The sequence below is a fragment of the Panicum virgatum genome, chromosome 9N (genome assembly GCF_016808335.1).
Source record: "Panicum virgatum strain AP13 chromosome 9N, P.virgatum_v5, whole genome shotgun sequence".
NCBI lineage: Eukaryota > Viridiplantae > Streptophyta > Magnoliopsida > Poales > Poaceae > Panicum > Panicum virgatum.
Window position 1 is genome coordinate 25440734 of NC_053153.1, and position 18299 is coordinate 25459032.

Genomic DNA, 18299 nt, shown 5'->3' on the forward strand with positions numbered 1-18299 from the left:
GCGACCGCCGGCTCCACCGGCGCACGGCGCAACACCGCCACCTGCACCAGCCCCGACCAGCGGTTGCCACCGCTGGCCCCCGCCAGCGTCAGGCGCAGGGCTCGCACTTGCCGGTAGGCGGGCACGCCGGCCCCTCTAGCGCCCGCCGGTAGCCGGGCGCGCCTTCTCTCTTCAGATCTGCGGTTTATATCCTCTCTTGGTTTATATCCTCCATTTGAAGGAACAAAATTCTAAGAGGAGATAATATATTGTTGTTAACTAGAATGCGGTAGAAAAGAATTATGAGCAATAAATTATCCGTTCCCCTTTAGGCTTCGGTCGTCCTATATATCAAATTTTTGTTACATGTTATTAATGACGACTGCATTGTAGGATGTTGTATCTGTATTTCCGCAAGGAAGGTGATAGTTTAAAGAACCAACATTCAATTCTCTTGCAATGTGTTTGCTTGGATGAATTAATATATACGGCTATAGAAGTTCAGAGATGTGAACTAAACTGTGTTATTTGATTTATGAGTATGGGAATTTTTGTGGAACATGCATAGAATTTGAGGGCTCAACTCCTGCTATTCTAACCTCAAATGTGGAATAGTGGAATTGGGTGGAAATTGCTCCTCCAAGTGAAATACAGGCACAACTTCTAACCTGTTTTCTAAGAAGCAGTCTGAGATGAGACTTTCTTTTCCGTTGGTTCCCATCCTGCCTCTCCAATAATTTAATTGTCCTTTGTTATGATGACCTAAGTTGCAATTTTCTATTCTCAAACTCATGAACAATACAATGGACTAAGCCTTTGTTTAGATGCGTAAAAAGGAAACTGCAAAGTACTGTAGCACTTTAGTTTGTATTTGATAATTATTGTCCGATCATGAGTTAATTAGCTTTAAAAGATTTGTCTCGTAAATTATAGACAAACTGTGTAATTAGTTATTTTGTTTAACTATATTTAATACTTCATGCATGGGTTTAAAAATTTGATGTGATGTGAAATCTTGTAAAATTTTGGAATTTTGAAGGAAACTAAACAAGCGCTAAGATTAAGAACACCCATGTGAACACGCTAAACAAAAAAAATGTGTCTAGCCCACGTGCTTCACCCATGTGAACATGCTAAACAAAAAAATGTGTCTAGCTCACGTGCTTCGCCGCCAGCCAGGCGGCTAGCAGATCTGGGTTTTTTTTTTTTTTTGAGCGGAGCAGATCTGCGGGTTGATTAACTTCACCGCTACGGTAAAAAAAAAGCGGCAACTAGCAGAATTACCCTGAAGGCCTGGTGGGCCCATGCGGCTCAACCCGAGTAGTCTGACGAAACTGCCCACTCCCCCTCCCCCCAGCCGCCTCGCCGCCGCCCCCTCGCATCCGCAGTTCCGCACCTTTGGCCCGGCCGACGTCTCCCGCAGAAGCAGGGGTTACTCGGGGCACGTGCCACCACTGCGCCATGTCGGCGGCGGCGCGGGTGCTGCCGAAGGCGGTGACCTTCGTGACCGGCAACGCCAAGAAGCTTGAGGAGGTCCGCGCCATCCTCGGCTCCTCCGTCGCTCAAGCTCGACCGTGAGACCCTCCCCCCCCCCCCCCCCCCCCCGCTCCTTCTTACACGACTAGCATCCATAGCAGAGAGGGTTTTAGCGCGAGGGTTTCGGGTGCGCGACACCGCCACCAATATTGTGTGATTGAAGGTGGGGTAGCGTCGCTTAATAACTGTGTGGTGGCCTTTGTAGCCGCCCATTGAGAAATTGGCATGCACTGAACATTTGTCAGATAGACCAGATGATATCGCTGATGGCACCTAATGCTTTGGATTTGTGGTAACTGGAGATTCGGGATAGCGAGCACCAAGTGCCCTTTTGTGTAATCACTTTTCAAGATGTCAGTAATTCAATGACAAAGGTTCGTGCGAGTTGCACAATGACTTGGTGTCTGATAGAATTGGGGAAACCATGCAACCATTTAGGTAGCACATCTTGAGAAAATACAGATATACGGTCGGATGGGACTGCATTAGGCCCTCCAGGTTGAATATACTTGTAACCCTTGTGTTGTTTAGTTACTGATGACCTGAATCCTTCACACTGCCTCATGATTATTTTCTTTAGTGTTCTGAGATTAATGCTACTGATTAAGAATTAGGAACTGCAACTGTTAAGATTATTTCTGTAGAACAGTCATATGCAGTTCAGTGCATGGAAATGGAAATACAGGCTACCTGCACTTGAGAATTGAAATTCTGACATCCTACACTGAGAATCAAGATCACATCTCCAGTGTGTGCCAAATGTCCAGAATAGGAAAACATAAAGCAAATAGTACAATTCTAGATTTTAAAAATTCTTATGGAACTCATATGACATGCACACCCCGCCACCACCACTACATACAAATTATTTACAAATGAACATTAGTAAAGGTTTTTCTTACTTGAAATTACTGTATGTGTTGCCATTATTTTCTTTCTTTGTAGGGAACTTAAGATCTTTTTGTACTTATTGTTTGTCGAAATTGAGTTTGGCAGTGCCTGAACTGCAAGGAGAGCCAGAGGACATATCCAAAGAGAAAGCAAGAATGGCTGCATCTCAGGTACTTCCTTGTTTCGAACCAATCGAACATCGACATATACATCCAACATAATAGCTTTCTTATCTGGTTTAATCTGCATCCTTTTCTTCATATATAGGTGAATGGGCCCGTACTGGTTGAGGACACATGCCTATGTTTCAATGCACTCAAAGGCTTACCAGGTGATTGATTTGCATTGTTTTTCCATAGACTTCTAAATACGTTTATCACTCATAGTTTGACATGCGCTGCATTTCTGTTGCAGGACCCTACATGTAAGTCATTTTCTTGTGCAAACATTGTAACACTATGATCTTATCTCCAAGTTACACTAATAATCATCCTTGGCCAAAATAACTCGTTGACAAACTGTATCTTAATCTTCAAGCCTTCAATGCCATTACTAATGTCCTTTCTCTTGGTTTGGATATCTTGCGTACATGAATGAACAGAAAGTGGTTTCTTGAGAAGATTGGCCATGAAGGTTATAAAGCTAACTGATTCTCATCTCTATTCTTGGTTCTGTCATGTTTGACCAAATGACCTCATGTGTACAATTTTTGCAATTATAGGTTTGAACAACCTTTTAAAAGCTTATGAAGATAAATCAGCATTTGCTATGTGCATCTTTTCTCTTGCTCTTGGACCAGGAGACGAACCAATCACGTTTGTCGGAAAAACTGCGGTAAGATGCCATTTTTTCTTATAAAGTTCTCTCCTGAAGTCTAACTTATTTATTAGTAAAATCCTTATGTGGTGTAGAGCAGCTACGTTTTGGAAGTATAGTTTAGGAGCTTTTTTAATAGAAGATTTTTCAACTATTATAGCATAAAGAGGGAAGAAGTACAGAACCAATAGCTTGTTTAAAGTAGGCGGAAGTACTTTGATTGTATCACACTTTATCATAGCGCTTTGATGAATTCTGCATTTTTTATTTTTGGCACGTCATGTTTAAGATTGGTTCTCATTCTTCAGGGAAAAATAGTACCCGCTAGAGGGCCTAGTGATTTTGGATGGGACCCTGTATTCCAGCCATATGGTTTTGAACAAACGTGAGTTTCATACTTCCATACGACAGTTCCTACTTTTGCATGCTACTTCACCTGTTTACTAACTATCTGGCATGTAACGCAGCTATGCTGAGATGCCCAAGTCCGTGAAGAATGAAATATCTCACAGAGGGAAAGCTCTTGCTCTGGTGAAAGAACACTTTGCATCGGCCAACTATACAGTTCAGAGTGATGGCTCTGCTTGAATATGTTTTCGCTTCCCACAGGGTTGAACATTATGGAATGTAAACTGAACTAGTTCTATTGAAGATTGTACTTATTCTTAAAAGTGCTTGATTGATTCCACAGATCGTATATTTATTTGATCAGGCAATAGTTGGTGCCAATTATGAACTCAACACTCATTTCCATGTAAAAGAATCGCTATGGGAAATCAGATTCCCATGATTATTATCTTCACTACAAATCAACATTAGAATTTGAAGTAAAGCTCCTCAATTACGCTTGATAGAACACAAGCAGATTTTCACACCACAAACTACACGCTATCTGCACTTCTGCGGCCGCACAAGAGCAAATAATCATTGGAAAACGCAACACAAAACTGCCATTCTCTAGGGCCTCCTGAGCTTAACATGGAGGGGCATCTCCTTGTAGGAGGTGACTCGTTCCCGGGCCTGCCGGAGCGGCCTTCCTAGAGAGGATCTACGCAGGAACTGGTGCCCGGCCCTCTCACTGCCAGAAGCAGTATCTGGATCGATCTTGCAACTGCCAATGGCGGCCTGAACGTCCTCTATCTCGAACAAGTCCTCCGAGCGGGCGCTCGGCTGCGGCATTCTCATGGACTTCCTGCAGGGAGGTGAATGTTCTCGGTAAACTCAGCTGCTGTAACAGGTTTTACTCAAAACGTTGGTGTGCTAGTTTCTGTTCGATCTTGGTGTTTACCGTCTCTGTGAGGTCTCCTTATCCTTCGGCAGCGCCAGTTTCGTCGAAGCCACAGGTCCTAGAGCTGGAAAACATTGGCCATTCAGTCAGGCATTCAGACGAAGTCGATAATTCGGTCAGGGGCAACGGAGGCATGGAGGGTTGGGGATTACATCGAGATCTCATCATCCTTTTCCTGCTGGCGTTCCCGGGCCTCTGGATGCTACCGGCACGCGTTGCTTCCGAAACAGGCTCTGGGTCGACGACGTCTCCATCCTTGGTCTGCGCAGTTTTGTCAGGCCCCAGATGCTGTGTCCTTTGGGTGTGTATGTTGCGCCGCTGCATGGCCTTCTTTACATCCTGTCGCACGAACACGAGGGTCAGCATTGCATCCGATAGAAATAAATAGCAGGAGGTGGATTTGAATCTGACAAGATATTAGCGCCCTAGATCCGACGCACCTCCAATTCAGATGTTTTCGCTTTAAGGGCGGCTCTTGAGCACGCGAGCTCGTGTTGCAACGCTTTCAACTTCGAATGACAAGAAATCCGGGATCAGATTCTTACCGAACATGTTATGAACAATCCACAGCATCTGAAAATTCATCAGACTATCAAAGTGCACTTACCCTATTTCTTCCAAGATTAAGCTCCTGTAAAATTAAGACGATAAACAACTAAGTAAGCCAAAAGACAGATGCTTAGCCGTAAATACTTCAACCAAGAACTGGGCACTTGATCTTTTCGAGGGAAAAAAAACTGGGCACTTGCTGAAAATTGGGGAAAGAAGATGAAGAACATACCGTTATCATCTGGGAATTGGTCCGCGCGAGCTCCCAGTTGGCGAGCCGCAGCTTCTGAATCTCAGCCCCGCTCAACTGTATGATCTCGCTGCACAGAAACCCAACAACATCGAATTGGGTCAGACACTCAGACCAAACGGTCGCGCACCAAGAACCCCCAACAAGTGGAAGAATTTGGCGGAGAAGCGTGCAGAGACTTACTCTCTCTCGGCGATGAGGTTCACGAGATCCGCGTTCTCCTGAAACAGATCCAAAATTTTTCAGAAAAGATGAAACAAAGAAGAGCGAGGTAAGCCACACGCCAAGATATAGCTATCAGGAGGCCGGGATGCTGGATGGGCGATCTTACCTTGACTAGCCGCGCGAGCTTCTCAACGCCGCCCGCGCCGGCCGCCGCTGCAGGGCACGCCGACTCATCCAGCACCTCGGGCGGCTCGTGCCTCGTCAGGTTGGTGATGTCGCAGAGCGTCTTCCTCCTCGCGGCCCTGATCTTCAGAGCAGACGTAGGAGCCGCCGTCAGCGCTTTCTTGGCCGGCGAGGCCGCCGGGGGCGAGACGGCTGGCTGGGGCGCGAGGACGGTCGCCTCGACCTCCATTGACTATCTGTCAATCACGGCGAAGGGGGGCACGCCAAGCGAGGAGCAAGTCGGGGGGAGACGGTGAGAGGAAGCGGGAAGGCGAGAGAAGATGGTGGAGGAGATTGGGAGATTGCGAGCTTTTGGGTGGTGGGGGTGGCCGCGGGGTTGGAGACGGAACTGGGGTGGCGCAACGGCTAGTTGCCTAGTTGGGAGGCAACGGCTATTTGGCAGGGGCGCAAGGGCAAGGGGAGCGGCGCAACGCAGCGCTCAAACAGGAGTGGGGGTGCCGAGATCGGACGGCTTGAGTCAAGCCACTCGAGCAAGATCAACGGCGATCATTTGGCACCAGTTGAGTTGACCAATGCGAGTTTATTTTTTACACCGTGCTAGGCGATGTAAAAACGGTGAGCCAAATACTAAAATAGTAATCTAGCACTACTCATCGATAGTATAGAGTGATTATGTTTGGGCTGTTTGCAAACCGGATTGATTGCTTTTATTCGGCCGGCAATGTTGTGTTCGCTTAGCTGTGGCGGATGACTGGTGCTGATTTGTTACGAGAGAACAGCACTGATGACTGGCTGGTAGCTGGTGGCTGGTGCTGATTTAGTATGAGAGAATAGTACTACTGGCTGGTTGGCTGACAAGCCAAGCGAACACAGTTAATTTTCTCTCATACTAAATCAGTAACAGCCACCTGCCAGCAGTACTTTTCTCTAAGAATAAATCAGGACCAGTTACCAGCCGCAGCCAGTCTGCCAATTTGGCCAAGACCTAGGAGATGGGAAGATGTGGTACTCAAACAGACAAACACTCATAATAGCTACACAAAAAAACTACTATGTTTGCAAATACATCGAAGCAACTATTTGTTTCGAACGGGAGTATTATTGCTGGCGAGCCGATGGATCCATGAGGTTATTTACTCGACATTGAAGAGGTGCACGGCTGCAATTTTGTGTTTTTTTTCTCAACTTCTGGCATTATTTGCTATGTCGATGGATCAAGTGACACCAGAGATGGTTCTCAACTCCTAGTGGCAATAATAATTTTAAGAATGATGATCTGCGCAATGTGAGGAATGATATAACTCCAGTTTACCATGTTCCTGTGGTGATTTTTTTGTGATTTACAAACTAAAATAAATTTATAAATACCTAGAAATTATTTTACTAGTGGAAAAACACCAAAAAAATCATGAAAATTTTCTTTATGTTGTCATTTTTTGGCTAAAAATCTAAATTGATGCGTTTGAATATAATTAGACGGTAGATCTAACTGCAGGTGATGGAAGGACCAAAAGACTAAACGGAACTTGTTTTGGGGGCAAATGACCAAGGGTGTGTTTGGTTTAGGGGTCGAAGCGGGTTGGAGCGGGTCGAACCCAGATGATCCCGCGTTTGGATGAGAACTCATATGGGTTGGGTTGGGTTGGGGTTAGAGAGGAATATACCTGCCAGATGCGAGTTGCTCTCGTCCCTCCAAAACGAGCGGACGAGGTCGACCCACTTCGATGCCGTCTCGTGTCCGTCCGCGTGGGGCTAGCTGTTGCCGTAGCTCGGTTTGCGCGGAGCTCGGGCGGCATGGCGTCCGGTGGCTGGAGTCGGGCGGCGCGGCGTGGAGGTCGGGCGGTGTGGCGTCGGGCGAGGCGCGAGCGGTCGAGCAGCGACGCGGACAACGGGGCGAGCCATGGCACGAGGGCGAGTGGAGGACGGGCAGCGGCGCGGCGTCAGGCCATGGGTGCGGTAGTGCGGACGGCCTCAGCAAACGTACTCAGCAAGTCCAACCACACCCACGAAGGGGGTATAAACAGAATATAATGCACATGGTAAATCAAGGATGAGGCTAGGGTTTTATTTCCGGAAAGCAAATTTTGATGCAGGGGTTCATTTAAAAGAAAGGATTTTCAAAGCAAGTTTTCTTGTACCAAGTAACACGTAGTGTTGATCCACACAAGATCCAAGTTTTAAGTTGCTACCGGACTCCTCATCCGCTGTAGCACACGGCACAACTGCCGGACATTTTTCCCAAAAACAACTCACGCCAACCCGTCCATTCCCAGAAGAAACACTAGTTATGTGACCACACCGTAACTCGCCCAGTACCGTGGGCACGGCTATTCGAATAGATTTTAACTCTGCAGAGGTGTGCAACTTTACCCACAAGCGGGGTACCACAGCTCGATCACCGTAGTGTCGGTGCAGATCCCAACAAAGCCATTACCCACCTTAGCTAGACCTGACTAGCTATCACGGGATCCACCAAGGGGTCATTGACCTATCACAGAGGTTTTAACCGGGGCATAAGTCACACAGAGCTAATCCCTTCTCCTTGATCACCCGTTGCTCTCAGCTCTCCTGATGGCTATCAGACTAACTAGTGGGGTTTATGCTAAGCTGTTGCCCATTCAACGGTCGAGTGGTTTGCACGATAGTGGAGTTAGGTGAGATGACACATCAACTCGGTCCTTAGTTGTGACAAGATGGATATCTCCCTTCCTTGCTCTGCCACACAGGCACGAGCACACCATTCGGCAATTCACACAGAAGTGCCATCCATCTCGTCTAATCTCATCTTTCGAAATCCCACATTTTTCCCTTCCCACACACTCACACATTTTACTTTTATAAAACAAGTTGTATTGTGTTTAAGATCCTAAGCGTTCTAGCGGCGATTAACGTCCAAACACATTCAGACATTAATCTAGGTGGTCAAGGAATGGTTATAACAAATCAAGGGGTGGCTATACAACCATGTTTTCAGCAGGCAAAACATATGCAGTTTTATAAAACCGGCCAATAGGTTGTGTTTTTAAAAACTAGGACAAAACATGCATCAAAGGGCGGGATTGAACTTGCCGTCTTTGAAGCCTTCTGGGAAGTCCTGCTCGAGGTACTGTCCTTCGGGTTCGGGGTCGCGGAACTGATCCTCGTTCGCTTGTTTGCAGTACTGCTCGTCGACGGGTTCTCCCTCGTTCACACAGTGATCTACGACGCGTACAAACAAACACACAATCAAGAAAAAGGAACAAAAGTTTTATCGTTGAGCTCGAATCAGAAACAATTAAGATATAGAGATAGGAGTAATATTTTTTGATAGTTTCTTAATGGCATGGCCAGAACTACAATAGGAATGACGTGGTAAAGTTTTAGGTCGATCGGAGATTGTTTGGCGCATGGAATGATAAGTTAACCGGGTGTTTAGGGTCCAAACAAAGGTCCAGGGACTTATTTGTAATTAGTGAAAGGTTCTGATTGGAATTCTAGAGAGTGTCTGGGTCATTCTAGAAAAAGGTAGGGGTCTATTTATAAATGTGTTATATAGTGGAAGGGTCTGTTTTGAAATATAATAAAAGAGGGGGTTTCTTTTGCAAAATGGTTAGAAAGGGGGAGGGATTTTTTAGGAAATAGAGAGAAGGGAAGGGGGCCAAGGGCAAATCTGCCCTCTTCTCCTCCCTTTCGACTGGGAAACAGGGGAGGGGGTGGCAAGGCGCCGGCGGCGGCCAATCTGGCCGGCCTGAGCTCCGGCGACGGCCGTGGAGGGGGGGGGGGAGGAAGAGGGAGGCGAGAGGATTTGATTCCCATGCTCACCTTGGACTGGGACGAGGTGAGAAGGCGGGGCAGCAGCGGGGGCTGCGGCCGATGAAGGCGTGCGTGGCGGCGGCGCTAGAGGCAGGGAGGCGCTGGGCTGGGCGGAGCTACGGGTTGTGGGTGTGCCAGGGGTGCTCCTCGGCCCCTTTTATAGGCGTCCGAGGCGGTGGAGGGCGGGGCGCGTCGGTGGCGGCCCGGCGGGCTTCGTGGCCGGCTTTAATGGCGGTGGGGGCGAGCTGCTGTGCTGCTCGGCGTCACGGAGCGGAGGCGCGGGCGGCGAGGTCGGCACGGGGTGACGCGACAGCTCAGGCAGGCGGCGAGCGGGGCAGGCGGCGCTGTGCAGCTTGACGGCAGGCGGCACGGCGAGTGCACGTGGGAGCATGGCCTGGCGTGCGTGGGCGGGCCCGGGAGCAGGGGCGAGCGGGACCGGGGGCGGCCGGTGGCGAGCTGCGAGCGGCGAGCGGCACGGCGGGCAGCGCGCGTCGCGTGGGGGCGCGCACATTGGCAGCAGGCGAGCGGCGCGGCGGTGATGGCGGCCGCGTGAAACGCGTGCGGCGCGAGGCGTGGGCAGGCGGCCGCGGCGTGGCGCGGGCGTCGCGGCTCGGTGCGCCGAGTGACGCGTTCGTGCGTGCGCGCGTGCGCGTGCGCGTGCGCGTGGGCAGGCCGGGGGCGGGGCGCGCGCGCACAGGGACGTGGAGTGGCCGGGGTAGCCAGCGGTCGTGCGCGAGCATGGTCGGGGCGGCGCGGCGAGTGGGCTGCAGCGCGCGGGAGAGGAGGGAAGGAAGGGAGGAGGAGGAGGAAAAAGAAAAAGAAAAAGAAGGAAAATGGAAAAAGGAAAAAGAGAAAGAAAGAGAGAGAGAGAGAAAGAGAGAGATGGCGGGGATCGTGGCGGAGACCGCAGCCAGACGCGCACGCGCGCCGGTCGGGCGTGACGCGCGGGACGAGGGCAAACAGGGAGACGGGACAGCGATTGGATGCCGGGATCGGGTTTTCGGGAGATCAGGCGGGGATCGATTTTGAATGGACTGAGCTTAACGATTGAAAAGAGGTTTTGAAATTATTTAGCGCATGATTTGATTTGGTAACTTTTTGGGATGTTACAAACCTACCCCACTTAAAATGAATCTCGTCCTCGAGATTTGGCTGGCTCCTAAACAGATGGGGAAACAGATGGCGGCCCGAGGTGCGGCCGGCTGGCCGGCCATGGAGCGGCGGCGTGGAAGGCGGGGGTCGGGGGGAGCGGTGGCGCCAGGATGTGCCCGTGAGGAAGAAGAAGGTGCACCCTATGACAGGTGGACCCCTCGATGACATCACTAATGGTGTCAAACTTGTCATCCATCCCACCATCTCATCCTCCATACCAAACAGAAAAATTGGTTCAACCTATCCCTCCCAACCAAACACGAGATGGGTTAAACCCAATCCAAAAAATGGGGTTGGATCCAACCCATCCCATCTGGTCTCCCAACCAAACACATACCAGGTTCAAGAGAAAAAAGGTCAAGAAACTAAGCACAACTTTTTTCAGGGCCAAAGAAATAATTCTTTCTTTGGTTATTTGTATTGTCTAAAATATTGAGCTCCTACTTTATATTTCGCACCAGGGCCTCGGAAACTTAGATACGAACTTGGACTAACTAAAAGCTTTGAAAACTTTTAAGTAAACTTTAGAAAAAAGTCTAAATTTCTCCTCTCAACTACAGCCAAAGATCGGCTAACCATGTAAAGTATGGTTTGATTTATTTTACCTCCCTCCCTCCCCCCCCCCCACACACACACACACATACACTCAAACTATGCCATTACCCCCTAATACAATTTATCTTTTTCAGTTCTCTATGCATTGGTGGAGTTCTAAGTTGAGATTTTACAAGATGATAGTACACATCACAACATATGACAAAAAAAAATTACAACATAATTTTAATAATTATTTTGATAGGTTAGGATATTTAATAAGAAACTAATCATTTGAGTTCAAATTTATATGAAAACTAACGATGAAAAAACTATAATATTTTTTTAGTATGCATTGTGATGTCCACTACTACCCTACAAAATTTTAAATTAAGATTCAACTTGGGTATGGAGAAAAAAAAAATTGTATTATGGGATGAAATGAACTAAATGATATAGTTTATGGGGTTAATTGAACCAAGTAATAGTTTATGGAGTTATTTAGACTTTGGCTATATTTGAAGGGAGTAAATTGAAATATTTCCTAAACTTTATGTGCTCTAAAATGTAAGAGGGGACTCTCCCTTCACTCCCCCGGCCGAGAGGATGGATTCATAGGATGTACACATTTAATATCTAGCATCTAGGAACGAGTAAGGTTAGGATGAGAGGTATATGAGTATATGACTTCTTGTCTTTATGTTTTTTTTTTCTAAATTTTGTAGTGCGCGGTAACATAATTTTACAACTACTACGTTGTCTTTGTTTCGTATTTGGGAAGAGAAAAAATGAAAAAAAGCTAATACAACAATGCTCATGAGTCATGACAGACGATCGATGGCTCCATTTGTATTTCGTTCCATAATTCGCGACGTCCCTGGTTTACCCCATCCTTAGGCCAGATTTGACCTCATTTTCCATGACACCGATCACCATCACTTGCCAATTGCAATGGTTTAGGCTCGACACTGGAACGCATGATGAATTCGGACGCAGCTCCAGAGCATTCGGACAAACACGAAACCCAGAAAGAGAGTGACAAAAAAAGAAACCCACAAGTGGATAAGCGTTGTCCGGTCTCCAAAGAAAAGCACCACCCAAAAACGGATGGATGGATATCTCATACTCCCTCCAGTCTCCTATTCCCTTTTTTTGTTGGTCTGGTGAATGAATCTAGAGAAGCAAAGTATTTTGTAGCTTACGCGCCGCCGATTCTTGGTCCTCGGCGGCGCATGCGACTATGCTAGGCGGCGACGGCTTTCGGGCTCCGGGAAGTAAACGTCAGTAGACGAAAGGGAAAGCCTCCGATGAATCCCTGCTTGCACATAACGGGGGCTCACTTGCGCGGCGTGGTAATTGTAACACCCTTTCCGGAAACTCCGGCCGTAGGCCCGGATACTTCGGATATGGAGTTTTTAAGTCATCTAAGTTTTTCTATCTGGTGTGACATCCCGAAAAATTCACTAAAATTAAATCACGCGCTAAAATAATTTTCATCGTTGAGCTCAAAACCTTCCTAAACCCCTGAGCCCTAATTCCCGAAACCTGTCCCATCGGATCTCCGCCCCGACACCCGAAATCAATCACTGTATCGTCTCTTTCTTTTCCTATTCCGCGCGTCGCGTACCGACAACCGCCACGCCACGCCCGACCGGCGCGCGCGCGACCGGCCGTGATCGCCGCCGCGAAATCTGCCGAGCGAATCTCTCTCTTTTCCTTTTTTTTTCCATTTTTCTTTTCCTTTTCCATTTTTCTTTTCCTCTCTCTCTCCCTCCTCTGCCACGCTCTCGCGCACGCACAGAGCAGCTCGACGCCGCCGTGCCCCTTGTGCCGGCCACCGCCTCACCCCGGCCGCTCCCTGCCCGCGCACGCCGGCCCCTGCTCCCGGCCTAGCTCGCGCACGCTCACTCCCGGCCGCCTCCACGCGCCCACGCGCACGCGCTCCGCGTGCCGCACCGCCCACCACGCCGCTCGCCGCCACCCTCCCGTCCACGCATGCGCGCACGCGCTCCACGCGGCTGTGCCGCTCGCTGCTGCCGGACTTGTCCCATCACCTGGCCGTCTCGCCGCTCGCGCCGCCGTACTCGCCCTGCTCACGCACAGTGCCGTCCGCCGAGCCGCACAGGCCACACAGCTCGACGCCAGGCTCCGCAGCCCCTCCACGTGCCCTCCATTAATGGCGCCCCACGGAGCTCGCCGGCCGGCTCCAACGCGCTCAGCCCTCCCCACCGCCGTACTCCGCCTATAAATAGGCCTCCAATCATGCTCACCACCACCGCAAACCCTTCCGCCGCTGCTAGCCCCTCCCCTCGCCTTGCAGCGCCGCCGCCAGGGCCACCTCCGCCCGCCACCGTACGCTTCCGTGGTCGAAGCACCTCGCCTCCTCCCCACCCGGGCCAAGGGCCAAGGTAGGACCCCCTCCACTCCCTCAAACTCGGCCGCCACCGAGGGTCCCTTTCCCGCGCCCGCAACGCCGCCACCAAAACCGCCACTGGCCGCCACCGCCCGCCGCCGTGGTGACACCTCCACGGGCCGCCTCCGCCCAAATTAGGGGGGATTCGATCTCCCGCGGGCCCCTCTCCCTTTTCCCCTTGATCCCGGCCGCCGCCGTGCCCTAGGCCGCCGGCGAGGGCCACCGCCGGCACCCAGCGCCCCCTCCCTTGTTCTACGTCGAGAGGAAGGGGATGAAGGGTTATTTTGCCCTTAAGCCCCTCCCCTTCTTCCATTTTAATTAAGAAACCCCACCCTTTATAACCCTTTTTACAAAAGGGCCCTTGTCTATTTTCTTTATTTACAAACAAACCCTTCCACTATAAACTTAATTTCAATTATACCCCTACACTTTTCCGGAGTGGCCCCGATGTTTGCTAAAATTCCAACCAAGTCCCTGTTATCTCAGAACTAATTGCAAAAAGGCCCCTGAACCCCGGTTTAACCCTAAACCCTCTCTGACCTATCATTTCATGCGCCAAACAACCTCCAATCGACCTGAAACTTTACCACGCCATTCCTATTATAGTTTTGGCCAAGCCATTAGGAAACCGCCCAAAAATATTACTTCTATCTCCATATCTTAATTGTTTCCGAATCAAGCTCAGCGATAAAACTTTTATTTCTTTTTCTTGATTGTGTGTTTGTTTGTATGCGTCGTAGATCACGGTGTGAACGAGGGAGAACCCATCGACGAGTAGTACTGCAAGCAAGCGAACGAGGACCAGTTCCGCGAGCCCGAAGGATAGTACTTCGACCAGGACCTCCCGGAAGGCTTTGAAGACGGCAAGTTCAATCTCATCTTTTGATGCATATTTTGTCCTAGTTTTATAAACACTACCTATTGGTATGTTTTATAAAATTGCATATATTTTGCCTGCTGAAAACATGGTTGGATAGCCACCCCTTGATTTGCTATAACCATTCCTTGACTACCTAGATTAATGTCTGAATGTGTTTTGTTTAGACGTTAATCGCTGCTAGAACGCTTAGGACCTTATGCACAATACAACTTGTTTTGTAAAGAAAAGTGTGCGTGTGTGGGAAGGGAGAAATGTGGAATTTCGAAAGATAAGCTTAGACAGGATGGATGGCATTTCTGTGTGATTTGCCGATTGGTGTGCTTGTAGCTGTGTGGTTAAGCAAGGAAGGGAGATATCCATCTTATCACAACTAAGGACCGAGTTGGTGTGTCATCTCACCTAACTCTATTACCGTGCAAACCACTCGACCGTTGAATGGGCAATGACTTAGCATAAACCCCACTAGTTAGTCTGATAGCCATCAGGAGAGCTGAGAGCAACGGATGATCAAGGAGAAGGGATTAGCTCTGTGTGACTTATGTCCCGGTTACAACCTCTGTGATAGGTCAATGACCCCTTGGTGGATCCCGTGATGGCTAGTCAGGTCTAGCTAAGGTGGGTAATGGCTTTGTTGGGATTTACTCCGACACTACGGTGTTCGAGCTGTGGTACCCCGCTTGTGGGTAAAGTTGCACACCTCTGCAGAGTTAAAACCTATTCGAATAAGCGTGTCCACGGTACTAGGCGAGTTACGGTGTGGCCACATAACTAGTGTTTATTTTGGGATGGGTTGGCGTGAGTTGTTTTGGGAATGTGTCCGGCAGTTGTGCCGTATGCTACGGCGGATGAGGAGTCCAGTAGCCGCTTAAAATTTGGGTCTTGTGTGGGCAAACATTATGTGTTATTCGATACAAAGAAAACTCGCTTTGAAAACCCTTTCTTTCAAATGAACCCTTGCATAAAAATCAGCTTTCCGCAAACTAAACCCCAGCCTTATCCTTAATTTATCCTGTGCATTATATTCTGTTATACCCCCTCCGTGGGTGTGGTTAGACTTGCTGAGTACGTTTGTACTCACCCCATTCTTAATTTTTACAGAGGAAAAATTCAGACTTCGTTCCCGAAGACGTCGAGTAGAGGTTCCGTCCTGCACCAACCTTGCCTGTGGATAGGGTCACCCGCAGACGCTTGGCGCAAGACTGTGATGACCCCTTTTCATAGTTAATATCGTTGTGTGAGTGTTAGTTGTTATCCTCGCGATAGTGGCGCTTCACTGCCCACTTCCGCGTATAGTTGTACGGTGATGTACCATCTGATGTAATAAAAGTGTTATCAGCAGGGGCGGAGAGAGGGGGGCGGACAGGGGCCTGGCCCCCCATGAGCCCCAAATTTCCATTATAAATTTAAATTTTGATTAAATTTTTATAGAAATTTGTATGGTTGGCCCCCCCCTAACAATGAAAAAAACGGCATCCTGGCTCCGCCCCTGGTTGTCGGCCTCCTGAGACTGATATTGTATCACTTTTAAGTCTTCTCTTATGAGGGGACACTTCATTTGGGCTCCACATCCATTAAAACTAACTCATTTATCTCACAGCTCACTCTCACTCTCATTCTCTCTCGTTACTCTCTCCCCCTCTCACTCCCTCAAGAGCCCTCTCTCTCCCCCAAACTCTAGAACTCAAAAATTCCTATCCCAAATCAATCCCAAGATCAAGGAAGCTCAAATCAACGTGGGGGATCATTTTCTCCAGGTATTCCACCATGGGGTGGCTTCGTTTTTGAGTTTTCTTGCAAGGGGAGCTTGCTCAAGGAACTAAGAACTAGGGCAAAAAGGGATTGATGGATCTAGGGTGTTTAAATCGATTTCTTTTGGGTCAATCATCTCCCTATGAACCATTCTATTAGGGCCTGAAAGGGTTTCAAATTTTGTGGGTTGGTTTTGCCAAAATCAATATTTCAGTTTTTGGGGCGAAAATGGTGTGAATCCCGGAGACTCCGGGTATAAGCCCGGATACTCCGGATTTGGAACACTCCAGAGGAAAACTCCGGGTATAAGCCCGGATACTTCGGATTTGGAACACTCCGGGGAAAACTCCGGGTATAGGCCCGGAAACTCCGGACTTGGGAGTCCGGATACTCCGGGTATTTGTCCGGATACTCCGGATTTTTGGGGAATATTTTGGGCCAGGGAGTGCAATTTTTGTGTAAATTACTAGTAGTTGCATCTAGTCATTGGCTATTTTAAGGTTGCAACCCATTTATGCATTTCTCATGGCAATTGCATACGTGTAGAACCGCAGCCGAGGAGGTCGTGTACGAGGTGGTTGCGGAGCCACCAGAGCCGCTGGAGCAGGCCCAGCAGGAGGAGATGCGTGAGAACTCGGCCCAAGGCCCAGTTCACCCCAGTACCTAACAACAACCCGAAGGCAAGCCCCGGTGCATGCCCTATTATTCTAAATTTATGATACCTATATATGTTTCTATTACTTGTGCATTAGGTTTAGGAATTGTTTGGAATTCTAGTTGCATGATCCCTAGGTTCCCTGGAGTTATACTAGTATGTATAGGACGATAGAAATACTATGCTTAATAAGATCTCGGTAGAAGTCGAGTGATTTCTGGTCACTCTCGAGATATAGGATATCTCGTTATTTCGAGTATATGGAATATTAGAATAGGTTGGAGAAGGAAAAGAAATTGGATACCGGGCGGGAAAGGCTAGCCCCGTCTGTGTCGGTTAAGGACCGTTCGTTGTCTGGCCCTGTGATTGAGTTTGAACTGTACTAGCCGCATGCCGGGAGTAGGAGGTAGTCGAAACCGATAAGCCGAGTACTGCTTTGCTTCGAAAGTACAGAACTTCTACCCACCCCTTAGGGCGAGTTGAGTGGCCGCGGAGAATTGGGATCTATATGTTTACTTTTGGTGGTCTCTCGTAGGGCTCGGCTGACTATATGCAGGTGCGACGGTTCTGTAGTTCGAGACAGGGAGGAAAAATGTTGGTGCGTGGGGTCCGACATGGCTTTTGCGTGCCGTGTTGGTTATGTCCACCTTGCAAGGTTAAAGCAGATCGATTCGCCGTCAGTCGCTCTCGGATATGAGCACCTTGATCGCAGCACCGCATCGTAGTAATGCTATATGGAATTTAAGTGATGATTGGAAATGATTATCATGAATTATTACTCTATGTTTGTTACGATTGCTTAGCAGGTACAAATACTAGTTGATGATTTTAGCATATAGAATTTGGAGTTAACCATGAAAAAAAATAAGGACTCATTTTAGAAGTTTTTTCTGCAAAATTAACCACCAGTCAGAAAAGCCTCGCATGTCTAGATATGTGAGCTAAGTTATACCCACTGGTCGGGTAAATCTTGCTGAGTATTAGTTGCTCAGAGTTTGTTGCCACCATATTTTTTTTATTTCAGGGCATTCAGACGTTGATTTCTGCCCCTGCTGTGTCAAGTTTATCCGCAGAGATGCTGAGGGGTGGTAAGTGGTGGATCGAGACCCCTAGGCTAGGAGTTAGCCGGGTTGCACCCTCGAGGGCTGAGTGTGCAGCCCTCTGTCCTGTCTGGACCGGTCTGACCGGTGGTTAGTGTAGGTCGAGGGACACCGGTCTGACCGGTTGTGTCGGACCTGAACCAGGGAGTTAGTTTAGTTGCAAGTTCTTTTCTTTGAACTTGTTTCACTATTTTAAAGTTTGAACATTATGTAATCTTTGTAAATTATATAAGTCATGGTGTATTTGAACTCGGATTGTAAAACTATGGTATTTTCACTGAGTTTGTAAAAGTTATGTATTACCTTGTGTCGAGTTGTTGTATTTTCAAGTATTTTGTCGTGCTTGTACCATCTGTGCCCGTCTTCG

At 48.5% G+C, this 18299-nt stretch overlaps 1 protein-coding gene and 1 pseudogene across 2 annotated transcripts; one reads left to right on the forward strand and one right to left on the reverse strand.

Moving 5' to 3' along the window:
• Positions 1-227: 227 nt before the first annotated feature.
• LOC120691321 lies at positions 228-4022 on the forward strand (annotated as a pseudogene). Its single transcript, XR_005682179.1, has 8 exons — positions 228-1553; positions 2512-2576; positions 2674-2737; positions 2821-2830; positions 3008-3039; positions 3128-3240; positions 3531-3607; positions 3690-4022. The product of XR_005682179.1 is annotated as an inosine triphosphate pyrophosphatase-like (transcript).
• Positions 3978-6048, reverse strand: LOC120691320 (shugoshin-1-like). The gene is made up of 8 exons (XM_039974362.1): positions 5641-6048; positions 5493-5530; positions 5292-5379; positions 5118-5141; positions 4951-5019; positions 4663-4849; positions 4511-4574; positions 3978-4414 (listed from the first exon to the last, which is right to left on the reverse strand). The coding sequence occupies exons 1-8, from the start codon at positions 5884-5886 to the stop codon at positions 4180-4182; spliced, it is 951 nt and encodes a 316-aa protein (XP_039830296.1). The 5' UTR covers positions 5887-6048; the 3' UTR covers positions 3978-4179.
• Between the last annotated feature and the right edge of the window lie 12251 nt (positions 6049-18299).

Bases quoted from the DNA above. Each gene is read 5' to 3' on its own strand.
- LOC120691320 (XM_039974362.1), bottom strand. From the start codon at position 5,886: ATGGAGGTCGAGGCGACCGTCCTCGCGCCCCAGCCAGCCGTCTCGCCC. The intron at 5,020-5,117 runs GTAAGTGCACTT...TGTCATTCGAAG, and splicing joins TTAATCTTGGAAGAAATAGG to TTGAAAGCGTTGCAACACGA. The intron at 4,415-4,510 runs GTAAACACCAAG...ACCTCCCTGCAG, and splicing joins AAGGAGACCTCACAGAGACG to GAAGTCCATGAGAATGCCGC.